The sequence below is a fragment of the Somniosus microcephalus genome, chromosome 26 (genome assembly GCF_052327205.1).
Source record: "Somniosus microcephalus isolate GS21.2 chromosome 26, FLI_Smic_1.0, whole genome shotgun sequence".
NCBI classification, from domain to species: Eukaryota; Metazoa; Chordata; class Chondrichthyes; order Squaliformes; family Somniosidae; genus Somniosus; species Somniosus microcephalus.
In genome coordinates, this window is record NC_141012.1 from 42725934 (window position 1) to 42747840 (window position 21907).

The 21907-nt window shown below is 45.1% G+C and overlaps 1 protein-coding gene across 4 annotated transcripts in view; it reads right to left on the reverse strand.

The window, feature by feature from the left end:
* The window catches only part of LOC147100423 (uncharacterized), a 78628-nt gene that overhangs the window by 26203 nt on the left and 30518 nt on the right, over positions 1-21907 (reverse strand). For 3 of the 4 annotated variants that reach the window (XM_085968115.1, XM_085968111.1, XM_085968112.1), the window contains exons 2-3: positions 9035-9121; positions 323-370 (exon numbers count right to left, since the gene is read on the reverse strand). In XM_085968115.1, the coding sequence (XP_085824241.1) occupies positions 323-370; positions 9035-9097 (111 nt within the window). In that variant the 5' untranslated portion in view covers positions 9098-9121. The remainder of the gene's footprint in view (positions 1-322; positions 371-9034; positions 9122-21907) is intronic. The other variant, XM_085968114.1, reaches the window with a different exon arrangement.

A 21907-nucleotide genomic window follows, 5' to 3' on the forward strand; every position in this document is an offset into this window, starting at 1 on the left:
GATTTTGACTTTGTGCGATAGTATACAACAGGCGACAGCAAATTGGCAGCACATTTTACATCTCCCCCGATTTTGATTTCCATTCAGTCAAAATCTACCCCAATAGAGTCAAGAAGTAGTGATGAGGTGAGCCAGAGCTTAGGTTTAAAGGTCTGTAAACTACAGGAGGGAGGAGCTAGAGGAGGAGACTATGCAGCGAGTCATAATTTCACCCCAGCAGGGAGGGTGAAGTAGCAGGAAGTATTGGTAGCTTGGAGGAAACAGAAGAAGAAAGTTAATCTAAATTTTGATTAAAGAAAATCAGAAAAATGATCAAACTTACTGAACTGGTCACCTGGAGGTTATCCTCATCTTCCTTCAGGGGACCCCACTTTATAGAAAAGAACAGGACGAGTAATGTAGGGTCATTTATGCCAAACCCTTGCCTTAATGTTTATACTGGATAGTGTGCAGTTAGGATGCCAGCTAGGGACCTACGTGTGCTTAAGTTGGCTAGGGTTGTGATATGAAGAGTGATCATGCCACAAAGTGCACATGCAAGCTTACAAACTAGAGGAATCCATTCATAATCATCTACTATAACAGCAGATAGTTTTGACACTGACCTTTTACATGTTCAGTAATCATGTAAGCCATGTAAATGTGACGTCCCAATTTGTTGACGATTTCCCTTTAATTTAAGAAGTCCATAACTTGCTGTATCCAGTGTTACACAAGGTACGTTTTAACCAATCAAACTGCTACATTTAATCAGTTGACATACACAGAATCATGGGAAATTGCCGCTGGTTTGAGCACAGCACGCCAAGCATAATGTACACAACTGGCCACTTGACACTTAGACACCAATCAAAATATACCATGTCTCACCTGTCAAAAGTTCCACTGTGGAGAAAAAAAACACCAAGTGAAACAAATTGGGGAATTGCAACTTCAACATTTATGCTAAAAAAAAACCTTAGGAAAACTAGAAATAAAACCCCCCACATGGGACTGTCACCTTACCTGAACTATAATGGCTGCCATGCACAAGTAAGTGGAGTCAGTTAGTCGGACAATTAAATGTCGAGCCCCTCACAAGGAGCCGAGAGAGAGAGAAACTATTTCCTCTGGTGGGGGAGGCCAGAACAAGGGGGCAGAACCTTAAAATTGGAGCCAGGCCGTTCAGGGGTGATGTCAGGAAACACTTCTTCACACAAAGGGTACTGGAAATCCACAACTCTCTCTCCCAAAAATGCTGTTGAGGCTGGGGATCAATTGAAAATTTCAAAATGATGATCGAGAGATTTTTGTTAGGCAAGGTTATTAAGGGTGACGGAACCAAGGCGGGTAGATGGAGTTAAGATACAGATCAGCATGATCTCATTGAATGGCGGAACAGACGCGAAGGGCTGAATAGCCCACTCCTGTTCCCAACAGATTGGGTCTTACTGCCTGGTAGATGTAGGAAAAACAGAAACTCGGGGGGGGGGGGTTAGGGGCAGAGATGCTCTTCGATTGTCCCTCTGCCTGTAAGGAAGCATATGGCTGCTGGTTGCCTCCTCCCAGTAGCAGAGATTGAGAACTCTGGGTGGAGGAGCCTGGGCCCCAGGTCTGTATGGCAGTGCACTGAAGCTCCAACACCGCTGTGATGCCCAACTCTGAACATATTGAATTACACAGGAATCTTAGGTTAAAAGCACTTTTTAAATTGTCTCTCCTCTCCAGTTTGTGAAAGTTGGCCAGTTTAACGGTTGGGGCTGGGGCCAGGCACCTGACCAATGAGTTTGGCCAATGCAAGCATGAAAACAGGGTTAATTTAAAGAGTCTTTAGATACACAAATATTTTCCTCCTCTGACAAGTACAAAAACAAGGACATTTCATTCAATCAGCGTGATCCATTTAAGTAAGTTCTTATTCTTACCCTTTCCCAATTTTAATCATATCCTGATTAGCATTTCCAAAAATTCCACTGAAGTTTCCATTTGAGCTCCACTGAAGACTTGCCCCATGAGAAATCGGCTTCCACTTTCCAAGAACTACAGAGCATCGTTCACTGGGCCAATCATTTCCCCTTCCCATCCCTCAGAACGACCCTGACCATTTGACCTTTAGCTTCTTTCAATTAAGCACGGACTCCCATTCCTTGTTTTTCTTCTTCCAAAATGTATTACCTCACACCTATCCACCTTAAATTATCTAAAGACTCTTTAAATTAACCCAGTTTTCATACTTGCATCTGCCACCTGTCTGCCCATTCCACCAACACATCTTCCTGAAATCGTTTACAGTCCTCTTCACTGTTTGCTAACCCCCTCCCCATTTAGGTGATTAACTAATCTCAATTTGTTACTTATATGCAAGTCTGACTCATCTATATATAAAATCAAAAATAAAAGTAGGCCTACCACTGGCTCTGGGGTACACCACTTTCCAGCCCGTCTCCAGTCCAAGCAACGCCCATTCACCCCATCTCAGTTTCCCCTCTGCCAACCAGTGTTCTATCTACCCTGCTACCTCGCCTCTTGTACCATATGCCTTAATTTTTTTCTAACCAGTCTCGTGACACCTTATCAAATGCCTTCTCAAAATCCAAGTACGCTACATCTCAATGTTCCCTCTTATTTTCTCTTTGTACTGAGCGGGCCACAAACTCCTTTCAGCGCAACATTTTCGTCCGTGGGCAAATTTTACAACAACAGCTTGTACTTATATAGCACCTTTAACGTAGCAAAACGTCCCAAGGCGCTTCACAGGAGTATAAGACAAAAAATTTGACACCGAGCCACAAAGATAAATTAGGGCAGGTGACCAAAAGCTAAGTCAAAGGGGTAAGTTTTAAGGAATGTCTTAAAGGAGGAAAGAGAGGTAGAGAGGAGGAGAGGTTTAGGCAGGGAATTCCAGATCTTAGGGCCTAGGCAACAGAAGGCACAGACTCCCATTCCTTGTTTTGGTGTTCCGCAGGGGTCAGTGCTGGGACCCCAACTCTTTACAATCTATATTAACGATTTGGAGGAAGGGACCAAGTGCAACATATCCAAGTTTGCCGACGATACAAAGATGGGAGGGAAAGCAGTGAGTGAGGAGGACATAAAAAACCTGCAAAAGGACATAGACAGGCTAAGTGAGTGGGCAGAAATTTGGCAGATGGAATATAATGTTGGAAAGTGTGAGGTTATGCACTTTGGCAGAAAAAATCAAAGAGCAAGTTATTATCTAAATGGAGAGAAACTGCAAAGTGCTACAGTACAAAGGGATCTGGGGGTCCTGGTGCATGAAACACAGAAGGTTAGTCAGCAGGTGATCAGGAAGGCCAATGGAATCTTGGCTTTTATTGCAAGGGAGATGGAGTATAAAAGCAGGGAAGTCTTGCTTCAGTTGTACAGGGTACTGGTGAGGCCACACCTGGAATACTGCATAAAGTTTTGGTTTCCATATTTAAGAAAAGATATACTTGCTCTCGAGGCAGTTCAGAGAAGGTTCACTCGGTTGATTCCGGAGATGAGGGGATTGACTTATGAGGAAAGGTTGAGTAGGTTGAGCCGCTACTCATTGGAAATCAGAAGAATGAGGCGATCTTATCGAAACATATAAGATTGTGAGGGGGCTTGATCGGGTGGATGCGGTGAGGATGTTTCCACTGATGGGCAGCACGGTGGCATAGTGGTTAGCACTGTTGCCTCACAGCGCCAGGGACCCGGGTTCGAATCCGGCCTCGGGTGACTGTCTGTGTGGAGTTTGCACATTCTCCCCGTGTTTGCGTGGGTTTCCTCCGGGTGCTCCGGTTTCCTCCCACAGTCCAAAGATGTGCGGGTTAGGTTGATTGGCTATGATAAAAATTGACCCTTAGTGTTAGGGGGATTAAATACGTGGGGTTACAGGGATAGGGTGGGATATGTGTCGGTGCAGGCTCGATGGGCCGAAATGGCCTCTATCTGCACTGTGAGGTTTCTGTGATCTTTCTGTGATCTGATCTGATGGGTGAGACTAGAACTAGGGGGCATAATCTTAGAATAAGGGGCTGCCCTTTCAAAACTGAGATGAGATGAGGAGAAACTTCTTCACTCAGAGGGTAGTAAATCTGTGGAATTTGCTACCTCAGAGAGCTGTGGAAGCTGCGACATTAAATAAATTTAAAACGGAGACAGTTTCCTAGCTGATGAGGGAATTAGGGGTTACGGGGAGCGGGCAGGGAAGTGGACGTGAGTCTAGGTTCAGATCAGCCATGATCCTATTGAATGGCGGAGCAGGCCCGAGGGGCCGTATGGCCTACTCCTGCTCCTACTTCTTATGTTCTTAAGGCACGGCCACCAAAGGTTGAGCGATTATAATCAGGGATGCTCAAGAAGCCAGAATTAGAGGAGCGCAGATATCTCGGGAGGTTGTGGGGCTGGAGGAGATTACAGAGATAGGGAGGGGCGAGGCCATGGAGGGATTTAAAAACAAGGATGAGAATTTTGAAATCAAGGCGTTGCTTAACTGGGAGCCAATGTAGGTCAGCGAGCACAGGGGTGGTGGGTGAACAGGACTTGGTGCCAGTTAGGACACGGGCAGCTGAGTTTTAGATGATCTCAGCTTTACGTAGGGTGGAATGTGGGAGGCCAGCCAGGAGTGCGTTGGAATAGTCAAGTCTAGAGGTAACAAAGGCATGGATGAGGGTTTTAGCAGTGGATGAGCTGAGGCAAGGGCGGAGACGGAGGTGGAAATAGGCGGTCTTAGTTATGTCACGGATGCGTGGTCGGAAGCTCAACAACAAGAAGCACTTAAAAGCATATATACAGTAATGCCATATTGCCACCCCACCGTCTCATATCATGAGACAATCAGACAAGGTTCTATACAAGTTTAACATAACTTCTCTGCTTTTGAATTCTATTCCTCTAGAAATGAGCCCCAGTGCTTTATTTGCACTTTTGTGGCTTTTTTAACCTGCATTGCTAGTTTGAATGATTTGTGAATCGATACCCCAGATCCCTTTGCACCTCTATTCCATTTAGACTCTTATTTTCCAAGGAGTAGGTCGCCTCCTTATTCTGCCTACCAAAAGTACACCACCTCACACTTATCGATATTGAAATTCATTTGTCATTTACATGCCCATTCTGCAAGTTTGTTTAGGGTAGAATTAATCAAAACCTTTTAGTTCGCCATGTACAAATTGTATGTAAAAAAATACTTGTCAGAAATGACTGGGATATAAAAGAACTGCATAATAATGCATTAACACTTCAGAAACGTCACTCAGTTACACGGTTATGCATCGACAAACAATCCAAAAGCCCAAGGTGAGCTGAAAGAGGCATATCCAATTGTGCAATTAGTATTCATTTTAAAGTTTTCAATGTATTAGCCCATCCCTCATGTCACTATAGCAATGGCTGCACAAGCAGCTGGTGCTGTACGTCCACATAAGTAATTAGAATATTAATCACAATGCAACCAGACAACCAACAAATGGCTTTAGTTCACAGCATTAAAAAGAACTGAACAAAAACGGGTAACCGTATTTCCAACTTCAATCACTTCCATTAATAAACGTTGTCTTCTTGAACCAGCACCCCCCATGTAACATGTCAGAAATGCAGCACTTATTCACAAGTGCAGAAAAACACATACACTATTTGAGTCACCAAATTTTTTAAAAGGCAGGAAAAGCTATGATTTAACAGAAATAAACAAACATTCATCTTTCTTCCTGGACAGGAGAACCAATCAGACGGACTTGGAAATGTTTACCGATATGGTGACGCAAAGATGTTAATTTACGAATTTTGCTTCTAATGTTTTTCTCTCAAACATTCTCCACAATATTAATCCCTGCTCTTGTGAAAAATATTGAATTGTTTTAGGTACTTTGTAATTAAATAGTTAGAAACAAACTTCATTGTAAGCTCAATTTTTAATCTGCTATTTCAAACATTTATACCAAATCAAAATTGTGCATCATCGGTTTAATCAAGTATTTTCTGTCTTTAGAAGGAACCACTTGTTTATTAAGAAAGTAGCTTCCTGCAATTTTTATACATCATTACGTAACTCTCGTTTCTATTAATACTGCGCTAAACGTTTAAGAAGAAATCTATATTTACATTATTCCTGGGACTTGTTAGGACCATGAACAAGTCAAAATAAAATGGTTTGTGTTTTTCCCCTTTTTTGGTTCGCTTCCGGTTAATGATTTAAAAAAGTAATATGCAACTCCTACAAATCCTCCCCTCTCCTCAAAACCATGGTTGCATGTTTGTGTAAAGCTACTCACTTCACACGATCACATCAAATCAAATATTGAGAAATTTCAATGTTAAAATGTTTTGAGCATTTCAGAGCCTCTTCAAAAGCATTTGGACTTCAAGACCTCACAGAATCACAGAAACCCCACAGTGCAGATAGAGGCCATTTCGACCCATCGAGCCTGCAGCGACACATATCCCACCCGATCCTCGTAACCCCTACACCAACACATATCCCACCCTATCCCCGTAACCCCACGTATTTAATCCCCCTAACACTAAGGGTCAATTTATCATAGCCAATTATCCTAACCCGCACATCTTTGGACTGTGGGAGGAAACCGGAGCACCCGGAGGAAACCCACGCAAACACGGGGAGAATGTGCAAACTCCACACAGACAGTCACCCGAGGCCGGATTCGAACCCGGGTCCCTGGTGCTGTGAGGCAACAGTGCTAACCACTATGCCACCGTGCTGCCCTGGTTGAAACTTGTTTAGACGAGGGGAAAATTAATTTTAACATTCGAAATTTAGGGGAAAAAAGTGTCAACACTCATTTTGTGTGAAAGTTCATTAAAAATCTTTTAATTCTTTCAAGTCTCATTGCAGCTTTGACAGAAGAAGTTGCTCCAAATTTCTCTTTCCCTCTACAATGCTGTCAAACATACAACAAAAAAACCTCTAATTCGAAACAGAGCTCAAATAAAGTGAATAAAGTGGTTAAACTCCCCAATCCTAAGGCAATGAGGTTATCTATCCCCAGATAACAACAGAAAATGCTGGAAAAACTCAGCAGGCCAGGCAACATCCGTGGAGAGAAACTAGAGTCAACGTTTCGGGTCGAACCCTTTTTCAAAACTGGAAAGGAAATGAAATAGATCGAAGGCAGGGCTGCGATAGAACAAAAGAAGTGGAGAGACATTAAGAGGTATTCAAAACCAGACGCGATGGTGATAGGACAGTGGAGACAAAAGACTGCTCGTATTAGGTGTGAAGTGTACTCAGAGCTGATCTGAATTGGAACAGCATTTGCTAAGATACAGAGCCCTGGAACCCAGCGAGCGTTGTCTTGGGATTCTGTCAGTGCTTTTTCTGTGGCGACACGTGTGGTCCGTTCCCGGGGACTGAGCACTGGATGAGACAGCTGCCATGTGGGAGAGAGAAAAAAAAGGAAGGGGGGGGGGAGGGGGGAAAGGAGGGAAAACCCAAAACAAAGGGGTGGAAAAACGATAAGTAAAAATGTAATAGGGGCCTATTCAATATGAAAAACTATCCCCAGCCTTGGCGATGAGTTGGGAACAGTTTTGGAGAAGTTGTTTCCTCTTTATCTGTTGCCGTTCCCTCCGTTTCTCACAGACTCGGAGGTACAAACAGGAGCACAAACTCATTCCCCTCTCTCACAACATGATTTAAATAACCCTGAGAGACTCTTTCAAAAAGGGGACAACACCTGGCAAAATTTAACTGGACATTCAACATCACTTTCCTGTATTTTTTTCGGTTTTAAATAATTTTCCAAATTTAAAATTAAATTCTCATTTATGTTTCACCAGGGGCCTAAAAATGGTTTGCTTTAACCTCCTTCTAGCGGCCATTGTACATGTGCTGGGCCTCCACCTGTGTTGTTCCAAAGTGTGGCCAGTGCTCAGTCCCACCTGTAACAGGTTTAATAGGAAGAAGAGGTGCGCGCGGTTAGCCACCAATCTCTCCCACCGATTTTTAAAAGCTTTGCGGAACACCTCCGTTCAGTCCGTAAGGGTGACCCCGAGCTTCCGGTCGCCTGTCATTTCAATTCACCGCTCCATTCCCACTCGGACCTCACCGTCCTTGGCCTCTTGTACTGTTCCACGGAAGCTCAACGTAAACTCGAGGAACAGCACCTCATCTTCCGATTAGGCACTCTGCAGCCATCCGGTCTCAATATCGAGTTCAACAATTTCAGATCATAACCTCGGCCCCTATTTCATTTTCACTTATATTTTTCCACTCCTTTCCTTTCCCCCCCCCCCCTTTCCTTTTGTTTCTCTCTCACACCTGGCAGCTATCTTTTGCCCTGCCAGTACACTTTACACCTAATCACAGCCTATTACCATCTCGTCTAGCTTCTAATCTCTTTTACTTCTTTTGGTTCTTTTATTCTTTTGTCCGATCGCAGCCCTGCCTTCGATCTAGTTCCTTTTCTCTCCAGTTTTGAAGAAGGGTCAAACCCGAAACGTCAACTCAAATTTCTCTCCACGGATGTTGCCTGACTTGCTGAGTTTTTCCAGCATTTTCTGTTGTTATTCCCGATAGCGGTGGCCGGCTGCACCGAGCTGGTGAGCGCAGAGTTTGTGTAAAGACGCTGCCCTCATCACCATGGGAGCCGGCTCCTCTGCAGCTTCTGCCGGCAGCATGTGGAACACCTCAAGAGGGCGACACGACCGACACCTCACCCACTCCCTCCCTTATCATGCGGCCGCTGCCCCAACTCTCTTGATCATTTCCACTAGACTCCGCAAACGACTCTGTCTGGATTCCCGGGCCCCTCGCCCGCTCCAGCTGTCCCGCTCTCTGCACCGCCTTTGAATTGAAGTGCGCGGGAGCTCAGGGATCAATGCACGGCCGCGCCCCTTAAAGGGAACAGAGTTGCATTCCCTTTATCTATCCAATTGGTCACTTCTTGGGCGGGGGCGGGAGCTCTTATTAAATTTGTTTCCAACAAATGTGTTTGTGCCAACCTCACCCAATATAATCTTCAAGTTTCAGGGTAATTCACAATATTTGCAGGATGGGCATACTTGGCTAACAAGGTGCAGTTGGCTTAATCCGACCCGTCATTCTTACCTCGACTGTTGGAGGCCGGGTCTCCTGCTGTTCCTCGCGTAGATCCATTGACAAGGTACTCATCACTGACAAAGCACAGCTTCTTCCCTGCCAACAATATGTACAAAAAAATCAGAAGCTCAAAAAGGCATCTTGAAATAATGCTGGCCAAAATCTGACTTTACCAGAATCTTGACTACGACAAAACAAAATTGAAAATATGACAGAATGGAGAAACAAACTGGCCACAACAGGACGCTTCAAAAGGCAATTCTTTAAGCAACAGGGCAATTGAGTCATTCATGGATGTGGTGGGTTTGGCTGCCACTAAAAATGGCCAAGCAAATGTCAAAAAGACAGACACTCAGGAACAATTGCTGTGCGTTTGCACTGGAAGTTCCCGTAGAGGTGGAAATACATGTGAAACCAATAAGTTTAAGGATCCATTCAGAAACCCATCAAGAAATGACGCCATGGTGATATATACTCAAAGAAACAAAACGAGGGATGGGTTTCATTCTTGCAACATCAGAACCTCTTGCTACAAATAGCACATTCATTGTAATACAAAGCAAAATACTGCGGATGCTGGAAATCTGAAATAAAGACAGAAAATGCTGGAAACACTCAGCAGGTCAGGCAGCATCTGTGGAGAGAGAAGCAGAGTTAACGTTTCAGGTCGATGACCCTTCCTCAGAATTGGAAAAAGTTGGAGATGCAACAGCTTTTTAAGCAAGTGTAGGGGCAGGGAAAGGGGGGATTTAATGGTGGTCAACCCTTTTGGATCAATTTAAATATGCAGAGAATGGTTCTGCACCTGTTTCAGGAGCTTTCTACAAAGTGCATGAAAAACTAGCCTCCTAAACCCTCCTTCCCCCAAACCACCCCCCATCCCAGAGTCTGAATCTCCCCAACCCTCCTTCCCCCGAACCCCCCCATCCCAGAGTCTGAATCTCCCGAACCCTCCTTCCCCCGAACCCCCCCATCCCAGAGTCTGAATCTCCCCAACCCGCCTTCCCCCGAACCCCCCCATCCCATTTCTCCCTAACCTCTCCTCCCCGAAGTCCCAATCTCCCGCCACCTCCAAAGTCCCAATCTTAACCCCGAGTCCCTGTTCACCTTCCAGTCCAGTCTAGCCCAACCCCGCACCTCTCCCTTCCACAAGCTGCTCCCATTTCTGGTTACCCGAATTTTCAGTCTGGGCTCTCGAGTGGTTAAAAGCAGTGCCCGGGAGATCAGGGTCCCAGACTCAGCCACCTTTAGTGCAGGAGCCGCAGGCCATGCGAGGGATAGCCCGGCTCTGGGGACTCCATAGGCAATGTTTAAAATACCCAGAGAGAAAACAGCTCCAGCATTCCAGAGAAACATTTTTATTCGTGAAACATCTCCTCAGGAAAGTTCTGCAAAATGTCTGTAATTTCCATCGGTGATTAGAGTGGAGTTTCACTCATCGAGCTGCACTTACAGCCCCATCAATCAAGGCTGCAACTACACATTTAATAAATGACATTTTCACAGTCTCAGCAGAACAAGTTAGTGTGCAATAATCCATATACTCTTCAAAACAAAGGGCTGGATAAATATATGGTTAGGAATGGATTGATGGAGTTAATTGTCACATCAGTTTTTAAGCATATATCTTTTACATGGTAACAAAAGCCAGGGTGGAGAAGAGAATGTATTTTGACGCAGCGAGTTGTTGTTATCTGGAATACGCGGCCTGAATGGGCGGTGGAAGCAGAGTCAATAGTGACTTTCAAAAGGGAATTAGAAAAATATTTCAAAAAGGAAACATTTGCAGGACCATGGGGAAAGAGCGGGGGAGTGGGACTAACTGGACCGGCCTTTAGTCAGCACAGGCACGATGGGCCGAATGGTTTGATTCTAGGATACAATTATGACGGGGAAAAAATCTTTTTATAGGCTTGCTGGAGGCTCGTTAAGTTTACACTTAACATATGCAAATCTGTTCCTATTTGAACAGGTGTGGGTTTATAATTGGAGTGATAATTGAAGGCTGGGCCATATTGTCAGATGAGGAAATGCAATAACTCACTGGCAGATTATAGACCAGTTACACTAATGCTTCCAGTCGACAGTGTTAAGTGCGCAGAATAATTCCAGTGCAGATCCATCCTAATTGAATGATGGCGAGCGGTGTGAACCCAGGTTTGGTTTCACCCAGGCTGGAGTAGAACAAACTGCGAGAACACCACCTGTAGAAAGCTCCCACCTCGTTCAAACAACTGGGAACTTTATATTTAAAAAAAGGTGAAAAATTAGACCAGCAAAGAGGCCACAGCCCCATTGGCTCTTGTGTTAAGAGTGAAATGTAAGCCAATGTTAGGATGTGAAAAGTTGTTATAGCTGGGTGGAAAGTTTTCTAGAACTTTGCAAGAGTGATCTCGCCTCTTCAAATTCAAGTTTATTTTCACCCCTCCATTTTATGGATTTTTTAAACTGCAATCACTGTCCTGCATAACAGATCACTCCGCAGAACAAAAGTTCATGCAAACCAGATTCAAATGCTAACCTTTCCATTGATGCTCATTTGCCTCCTGCTCAAATAACACTATTTACTCAAATTTAATTTAGAAAACCAGCAGCATTGAGGAATATTTTTTCCTGTAAAGTACCACTGTTGCTCCCCTAGAGTTGGGGTGAGGGTCAGACTCCACTGCACTGGTATTTGTAGGGTCCTCCCTGATAAAGGTAGTTTTCCTCCCACCGGTTCTCTGCATGCAGCCCAGGGTTTTTTAACCACTGTCACCAGGTGGCGATCCAGCCTTGTTCCTCACTGAGTTAAAATCCAGACCCATTGCACAGCCTCCTACTGCAGATCAATCGTTCCCAGGGCCTTGAAATTGTGGAGCTCTTGACCTGCCTCCCCCTCACCTTTCGCCTACAATCTTTGGGGCTTCAAAACTCGAGCTCGACATCTTCCAACGACCACCTCCTGGCTTCCTGGCCCTAACTTTTCAGAGAGTCGCTGAAACACTCGGGAGTTACAACCATCTCTCTGCAACACACATTTATCGCCCTCAGACTTTAGAACTGCGGAACCGTTAAACGACAAAAGAAACCGCAGAACAGGAAAAAAAAGTAAACTTTAGCCCATTAGTTCGCAACAAAGCAATAACCGGAAAACAAGGAATACAAAGGGACAGGAGACAACACTCAGCACCAGACCGCAGACAGTCCACCTGATTGTGGATTGTGTCCCACTCATTCCATTCCTCACAAGAGCCTCCCTGCCCAAAGCCCATCGCCGGAAACAGGAAATGTGGTTCAGATAACCAGTTTTAACCAGGTTTTATTGGACGCTACCTGTGCGCCGGCAGAATGAGACATTCAATGAACCATATATCGAATTCTCATTGGTCTCAAATGTACCTGGAGCCATCTACCACAAATCCTCGTTGTGCCAGAGGACTGGAGGGTTGCCAATATACCTCTCTTCAAACCTCTAGAGGCCATAGAATTAATATTCACTTAGTAAGACAAGAGTTAATTAAAGCTGGTTTGTAAAAAGCAAGTCATGCCAAACAAATGTAATAGAATTCTTCGAAGAAATAGCAGAGTATATATATATATATATATAGATAAAGGAGAGGAAGTGGATGTTGTGCACGTGAACTTTCAAACGACCTTTGATAAGGTGCCACGTGGCAGGCTTGTTGATACAATTAAGGCACATGGGAAGGGGAAGTGTGATAGCATGGATAGGACATTGATTACAAGACAGAAAACAGTAGTGATTAATGGCTATTTTTTGGACTAAAATCCTATTGTTTGCAATTCTGCCAGCATATCCAAACTGTTTGTGTTAGATGAGGTGCTCTTTGTTCAGGGAACAGCACGGGGCACTGCCACATCGGGTCTCACCTGCGCCTCAGTGACACAACAGTGTTTCGAGGAAGCGGAGTAGTGAATCGGATTTCGTCCACTTACCTCTTGCAACACTCCTGCCTGCTTCCGCTGCCCCCACCCTCCTCAAGCCCCCGCTAATAAAACTGTCAGTCCTTCAGTAACCACAAGTGATCCCCTGTGGTTTGCCACAGACTGCTGCAAAAACAATGACTTAACGGGTTACTGACTCCGTGTGTTAAACAAAGCAGAACGGCATAGACGGAAGCCTCTTTCTGTTCATAACTCTGCAATAATCAGATGCAGAAGGCAGGATTTTCATTGGGCCGTGGAGACGGGATTGGAGGCATGTGGGGGGTTAAAATCCGAAATTGGGGGGGCACGAACCCATCCCGCCCCATGCCAGTTTCAAAGGAGGCGGGTACCTGACCCGTGCTGGGACCCGCCTCCCTGAGGTGGGAAGGGGATTAGTGCCAATTAACTGCCTGTTAACAGGTAATTAACAGGCAGTTTTTAGCCTAATCCCTATTTTTATCCCTGAAGTGTGGGATTCCCAACAGCTCCAAACCATGCCAAGTTAGCGAGGCGGGCCGTCGGGCTTGGAGGGGTCGAGATGTCCGGTGTTCAGGTGAGTGATGGGTGCATGAGTGCAGAGGTAAGTGTGTTTGGTGTGTTTGAAGTAGTTTTACTTACCTTTACAGCCTTCCTTCCTTCAGGTCTCGGGAGTCCCTCATCTCACCGGCACAGAAAGCAGAATGGCCGCAAGCTGTCAAAAAATGTAGCATTCAGCTTTCTGTTCCAGAGAAATCTTTAAATCATCCCGAGAGGAAGGCATTAACTTGGAGTACAGATTGTCAGTGTTTGACAGCTTCAAACGTTGATATTTCATCTGTCAAAAGGTCTTGACAGATGAAATGTCAGTCTGTGACGTCACCTGTTGCTGAGTGGCCCTTAATTGGCCTGCTGAGCTCGCTGGGCGGGCTCCACAAGGTCAATCAAGTCAAAATCACGTGGGTTGGCTATAACTTGATGGAGGCGGGACTACAACCCCGAAAGTTGTAGTCCCGCCTCCTCAATGAAAATCCAGCCCAGAGTCGCCAGAAACAGACAGAGGGGCACTTTTCTTTTTGTGCATATTTTGCGGAGGGATATTAGTGCTCATTTTTGCACTGTCAGCATCAAGCACTCCCAAGTCAAATATAGCATGTTAGATATTGGGTAAAGCTCCCTTTATACTGCACCACCAAGCACTCCCTTAGCTCCACCTAGTTTGACCGTGTTAGTTACCATGTTTTAATAAAGTCATTTATCCGTTGACCTAAAGCAGCACAGGAATTTGGCTCACCCAGTGCGCCTTAAACCCAATTTCAATTGTGAACTCTACTCTACCAAGGTGCTATTTAATTTCCAATACTGTACCAGCTATCTTTATGCCCTCACAGGGTATCATTGCCAGTCTAGTGCTAATTAACACTTTTATGCTATGGAGCCATATTCACTGGGTGCTCAGTTAAAATTGCTCCAAATTATTTTTTCATACCTTGGAAAATACTTTGCCGCATGGAATTAAAATGCACATCCAATTCCACACAGCTCCATTTTCTCCTCCATTCCACATAGCAGGTCAATGTCGATTTAAGAACACACTTACACTACAGCTGAACCCTGCTCCAGAGCAAGTTTCACTCGACTTTGTTTGAGAATCAGGTTGTGAATAACACCAACTACCTAGTGTTGGTGAAGCTGCTTTCGTTGCAGTGTAAATGCAGCCCGAGTTTGCTTCACTTGGGGGTCAGAATAACTCCCCTGCCTTATCTGCAGGTTTGTGTTGCAACATGTTCAATTACTGAACAGCCTTCCCTTCTCCATGTGATTTGTTTTATTAAAGAGAAACATAACAGGATTGACATCGGCCCACACCAGTAACCACACACTGCAGCTCGTGCGTCTGACGCTGCATCTATATTTAGTGCTGCTACTGCCATTTGGCACGGGGCCTGGCTGACTGTGGAGCGGCATAGAATCAGTGACACGTAATGGAGTTTCTGATTGGGGGGGGGGGGGGGGCACAGACAATGGATTCAATCTTCAGTAGTCTGTTAACATGGAGCCAAACAGAGGTCAGGAGACCTGGCAGAGCATCATGTGAGAGCTGACCCTGGGGCAGCAGATGTAGATGAGGACGAGGAGGGAGCCAAGGGGGATCCCATGAGGTGACGGTGCAGGAGAGGGAAGAGAAGCCATTGCTGGAGAGGCACCGTGATAATCGGATAAGTAAGAATGAAAGAAGCAAGGTTATTCACATGGAGCTGGATTACAGAAGAGGAATTGGAATGGATGGCCTGGTGAAAACACTGTAGAAAGGTTGAGGAAGAATAACTCACCATGGTCTGAGTCACAGTGACTTTGGCTAGGGGTGTTTTGGGACACTCAGCAAGGTAGGCTCTAGACTGGAGGGATTCAAACAGTGAGAATTGGGATAGGAGTTGATGACATGTTCAAGTAACTCGAGGAAATGCAGGTCAGAGATGGGGCGATAGTTGGAGATTTTTTTTAAGTGAGGGAGATGATGACTGGTTTGGAAGGGCCGAAGGACAGTACCCGAAGAAAGGAAAGCATTGGCTATATCTGTTGGCATGGGGGGGGGGGGGGTGGGGGGGGGGTGGCCATGCCTTGTAATTGAGCTGTGAGAGTTTGAGTGGGGAGGGGATCGAAGGAGTAGGAGGTAGGTCTTATAGCCAAGATGAGCTTTGAGAGGGCAGGGAAATAGGCGAGAACTGCAAAAAGTTGTGGTCTTGGGTTAGAGTAGGAGAGAGACAGGGGAAGGGAAGTAAGGGACAATGGACAGGAGGAAGGGGTAGAGCAACCACACTGATGGGCTCACTGTTGGAGAAGAAGTCCATAAGCTCCTTGAATTTGTTATTTGTGGTGAGGGTCGAGGGGATAGAGAGGCAGTTGGTCATGGGAAAAGAAAAAAGGACCTTACCTTCTGGAGAAATAGGTGGTTTTGCCCGAGGATAGCAAAGCTCAGTAGTGCTTGATGCAGTCAAGCCAGATCTGACAATCGACGACTAGGCCAGTTTGTACATCAAATACATTTGAGCTTGCACCCTCTGTTTTAAGAAAAGCAAAAGACAGGGGCTCTTCCAGGGAGAATAGCGTGGGCAAGACAGAGATTGACTGGCTGGCTTGAGATTGAGAGGGTGAATAAATCATGTGAGATTGAAGCATACTTGCTTTTTATAATCGATTTCCTGGATGTGGTTTTAAAAGTCATAAATTCTCCTATTACAAGTACTTATTTTGCAGATATAATGATTTATATTTTTCTTAGTTTTAGATTATAAAGTTTTATTGAAGAGTAGAGTGCTTTTGCATCTTGGACAGTTCACATCAGCATCAAACACTCCCAGAGCAGGTACAGCACAGGTTATTTACAGAGTAAAGCTCCCTCTACACTGTCCCATCAAACACTCCCAGGGCAGGTACAGCACGGGTTAGATACAGAGTACAGAAGAGAAGAGTTTTGAGGAGGTTTTTGAAAGCAGGGAGGGAGGCGATAAGGCAGCAGGAACTAGGTAGTGACTTCCAGAGTATGATGGTTGAACAAATGGCCACCAATGATGGAACGAGGGGGGGGGTGGGGGGTGACGCAGGCTGGAGGAACTCACTCGTGTAGGGTGGGGTGATACCATGCAGGGATTTGAAAGGGAGGATAAGAACTTTGACATAGTCTGCTGGCGACATTCACTGTCCAGGCTCACAAAGAATGATCACTCAGGTGATGTATTCGGAGGCTGACAGCACCTACGAAACTGGACCCCTGCTTTCACAGAGGAGAAAAATCAAAAACAAAATAAATTACAGACAACACATCAGTGAGATTGTAACATCAGAGATTCAGTGCCTGGCCTGTACGGATATCAAACTGAGTTCAAAGCATCAATTTATGCCCCCAGTCCCTGCCCAACCTAACACTGTGGTTTGTCATACAAGTTCTTTAGTTCTAGTGATATACTGTGTTATGATATCAGGTGAGTCACTGAGGTAACCTGAGCCCACATGAATAGAGGAAAAGTGGCAACAAATGTTACTGTTTAACCAACATCACTCCCTGGGTGACTAACCCAAAACAGAGAGAGATGGGAATTCTGTTCAGTTGCAGAGAGGAGCTGATTGAAAGCTCTTCCCCATCACATCTTCAAATGAAAACCTGCCTGCTTCCTGGATGGTTCAATGGGCAAGTAAGAGGACAGGATATGCTCTCACTGCAGTCAGGGAGTGGTGGAGACAGAGATGCACTTCCTCACAGCTTGTAGAAAATATCAGGGCATAAGGGACAATTTCTACCCAAAATTCACAAAAATATGCCCGGATTTCAGAAATTTGAATGACGACCAAAAACTCCCATACCTACTAGGGGAAGAGAGAAATTGTATAACACTAGCGGCACACTATGTTACAGCTTGCCATAAACAGAGGGACAACCACTAAATATAAGAAAAGAGTATATTTAAATTATATGAAAGTATATTTATACACTCAGGGATATATCTGTTTATACACTGTATGGATAGATCTGTATTTTTGTGAACAAACATGAATGTTTTTCGATGCTTTGGCAACATAAGATGTAACTTGTCATGCCAATAAAGCGATTTGAATTGAATCAAATTGAATAGTTACATAGGGTACGAAATAACAACAGAAAATGCTGGAAAATCTCAGCAGGTCAGGCAACATCCGTGGAGAGAGAAATAGAGTTAACGTTTCGGGTCGAAACCCTTCTACAGAACTGAGAGAAAAGGCAGGAAGTGAAACAAAAGGCAGTTTGGGGGCTGGGCAGTGGGGGAGGGGCTGAAAGAAGAGACATTAAGAGATATTCAAGGTGAGACGAGATAGTAATAGGACAGGTAAAGAGACAAACAATGGCTCTGGATGAAGTGTGAAATGCGCTGACAGAGTGAGAGACAGCTGCCCTGTGGGAGAGAGAGAAACAGGAAAAGGCACAAACCGAAAGTGTGGATAAAAATATAAAAATAATAGGGGCCGAGGTTATGATCTGAAGTTGTTGAACTCGATATTGAGTCCGTACATAGGGTACGGTAGCATCGTGGTTATGTCACTGGGCTAGTAATCCAGAGGCCTGGACTAATAATCCAGAGACGAGAGTTCAAATCCCACCACGGCAGCTGGAGAATTTAACCGTGGTGACCATGAAACTATCGGATTGTCGGAAAAACCCATCTGGTTCACTAATGTCCTTTAGGGAAGGAAACCTGCCGTCCTTACCCGGTCTGGCCTCTGTGACTCCAGACCCACAGCAATGTGGTTGACTCTTAACTGCCCTCTGAAATGGCCCAGCAAGCCACTCAGTTGTAACAAACCGCTTCGACAAAGTCAGCACTGTGGGAGGACCTTCACCACACGGACTGCAACAGTTCAAGGCGGCGGCTCACCACCACCTTCTCGAGGGCAACTAGGGATGGGCAATAAATGCTGGCCTCGCCCACATCCCATGAACAAATAAAAAAAAGTTCTGAGCCAGGGAGACCAGGAATGTCGCACACTCAATTCCCTGTTTGTGCTCAGCTATTTGGACAGTACAATTAACCTCAGCTCCTCTGTGCTAGAGGAGGGAAAAGTAACCAGGCACTTTCTCCCGATTCCTGTACACTGCTGGAAGGCCAAGTGCCACCTAGAACTACAAAGTAATTAGATGACTGTTTAACAGCCTCGTTAAAATATAGCGGTCTAAAACTGTACTGTGTGTTTTCAGTTCAAACAATCTATTCGCTTGGGTAAGCTAAGCATGTTTTAGCAACAGACAAATGTAGTCATTTTAAAAGCCACGACAGGAGATAAGTCAACAATCATCTTATCAGATGATTGCGACAAATCTCAGAAACCATCATTTCAACAGCTATTGGGATATTTAGAAAAAAAGCCAAGTTGTGGTGATTGAGCAGCAAAAACACGTTACATTTTGCAAGCCTATCTTTGTGGGGCGTCAGACTGCACCCGACCTGAAGCTGAAAACTTAAACCATTCAGCTCCATTCGCGTCTATTTACCAGCCAGCTCCTACCCAGAACTTTGTGAGACTTCAGCCAGGGAGACAGACACAGAGGTCATTTTAACCGTACTCGCTGGGCGGGAAACCCGCAGGAACGCCGGTTTTATTCCCTGACTTTAAATGGAGAGTAAATCGGGCGATGTGTAAAACCAGCGTTGCCCTCGATCCCGTCTGTTTCCCCGACCAGCGGGTAGGGTTAAAACCGCCCCCCCCCCCCCACCCTCTACCCCTCTCTCTCCCCTAGTGCCGTTATCAATGCACTTTCCGTTCTCTGCACAGATAGACTGTAAATTTTGTCTGATAACGCTCCTGTGAAGGGTCTTGGGATGTTTTACTACATTTAAGGCGCTATATAAATGTGTTTTTGTATCAGCACCCAATGTTATATACCAGCTCCCTTAATTGTATTTTGCGGTTCTCTCATCTGATTGGTGGAAAATAACAGTGATGACAAAAAGAATTTCTGCCTTTTGATTTTCTGCAGTTTTAAGCAGCTAGGGTTTCAAATGAAGTGACGAGTACTTCTTCATTAAGTACAAAACAGTGGATGAAGAAAAACTCCTTGTTTGTAAATCAAGTAGATTTGCTGTCCACTAATTAGTGGATCAATGACTCTCTTCGATGGCAGGGAATCAGGTTTCTCTGGTTATGTTGGAGACCCTTTCAGACACTGAATTCCAATCATAACTCACTGCGTTAAAAAAAATTCTCTTCTCACCTCTGGCGCTGTTACAAATTACATTAAATCTGTGACCTGTGGTTACCAACCCTGCCGCCACTGGAGGCAGTTTCTCCTTATTTACTCGATCAAAACCCTTCATGATTTTGAACACCTCAATAAATCTCCCCTGAACCTTCTCTGCTCTAAGGAGAACAACCCCAGCTTCTCCAGACTCCCCACATCACTGAAGTCCCTCATCCCTGGAACCATTCCAGTAAATCTCCTCTGCACCTTCTCCAAGGTCTTGACATCCTTCCTACAGTGTGGTGCCCAGAATTGGCCACAATACTCCAGCTGGGGCCTAACAACAATTTATAAAAGGTTTAGCATTTTGTACTCTGTGCCTCTATTTATAAAGCCAACGATCCCGTATGTTTTTTTTTTAAGAACAGCCTTCTCAACTTATCCTACCACCTTCAAAGATTTGTGTACATAAACTCCCAGGTCGCCCGGTTCTTGCACCCCCTTTAAAATTGTACCATATACACTTTATATTACCTCTCCTCATTCTTCCTTCCAAAATACATCACTTCACAATTCTCTGCATTAAATTTCATGTCATTTCCCTCACCAGGAAACCGGTTCCTGGTTTGATGACAGACACCAGGGGGCGCCGGGTGTCTGCTCGGGCATTTTCTGCTCATCGAATACTGGATATCGGACAAATCAGAGGCAGTGGAAGGGGGCGAGAGAGGTGGTGGCGAGAGAGGTGGAACCAGGGAACCGGGAGAGAGCCCGGTGCACGATAGCGGCCAGGAGGCAGAGCACAGCCAGCGTGAGCTTTCTGCACAACCGGAGAGAGAGAGTGTAAAACAAGTACAACCTACTGACTGAAAAAGGAGTGTGTTACAACTCGGGGGGGGTTTCAAACTGCCCTCCCAAGGGGGAATCCCGGAGGTGATTATATTTCTGCCATGTGATTTCTGGGTTTTGACACACTATCCCTGTTGCTGTGTTAATACAGGAGGTTTTTTTGTGATGACGTTGCTGGTTTCCTTTGGCTGGTGGCTATCGTCTTTCAGAAGTTAGGAGAGGGAATCCCCAGGATTGTGGAGATATTGACAAAGTCCTCGGGAGTGCCCAATATCGCCAGGGATACACTTTCCCCCCCCCGCCCCACACACACACCCGGAACCACAATCCAAGTGGAAAGTGAAGGAAGTAACATTCTAAAATAAACTACTAAAGGAATCATTTGTAAAAAGGAGCAGTGTTTACTTCCTCCACTTTAATTTTTTTTTTTAAACTTATAGCCTCAAGTTATTTTCTTTTTTTTTAAAATGTTAAGCAACAGGATTCTTAAATCTATGAAGAAACTTGTGGGTTCAAGTCCCTGTCAGCTATTCTGGCAAGCTCATCAATGTAATGTCATAACCTTATCTCCTATTTTAACATTCGCTGCGGTTCTCAATGTAAAGGTGCCGGTTGAATGCCACATCAATCGGTTCCTGACAGACTGGGGGCGGGGGAATCTTACAGTGTCAACCCCAAGTAATGTCACAGGCCTGGCCAACGCCGGCCAACGGAAAGACCTGCTTTTACTGACGGGAAGCGGTGGGCTTGCCGCAGTAGCCCTCTATAATCAGGGGTCACTCACTTTATAATGCAGGGCAAGTGCAGCCCGGGCAGTGGAATAGAACAGAGCCCCGGACTCGGTCTGCGGGCCGCACTATAGAAACTGCACCGCTCCAATTTCACTGCATTGTTTTATTTTGCGGTGTTTATTGTGACTTTGCTTTTATGCTGTTTATTTGGATTTTGATGTTAAATGCCTTAAACGTGATGTTACCTTGGTTTATATGTGACCTGTGTCACACAATTAAAGCTGCTTTTAAAAGAAAAGACTTGCATTTATACAGCGCCTTTCACGACCTCAGGATGTCCCAAAGCGCTTTACAGCCAATTAAATACAGTTTGACGTGTGGTCACTGTTATAATGTAGGAAACGCGGCAGCCAATTTGCGCACAGCAAGGTCCCACAAACAGCAATGTGATAATGGCCAGATAATCTGTTTCAGTGATGTTGGTTAATGGATAAATATCGGCCAGGACCTCAGGGAGAAATCCCCTGCTCTTCTTCGAAATAGTGCCATGGGATCTTTTACATCCACCGGAGGGGGAAAGATGGGGCCTCGGTTTAACGTCTTATCCGAAAGCTGGCACCTCAGACAGTGCAGCACTCCCTTGGAGTGTCAGCCTACACATTGTGCTCAAGTACCTGGAGTGGGACT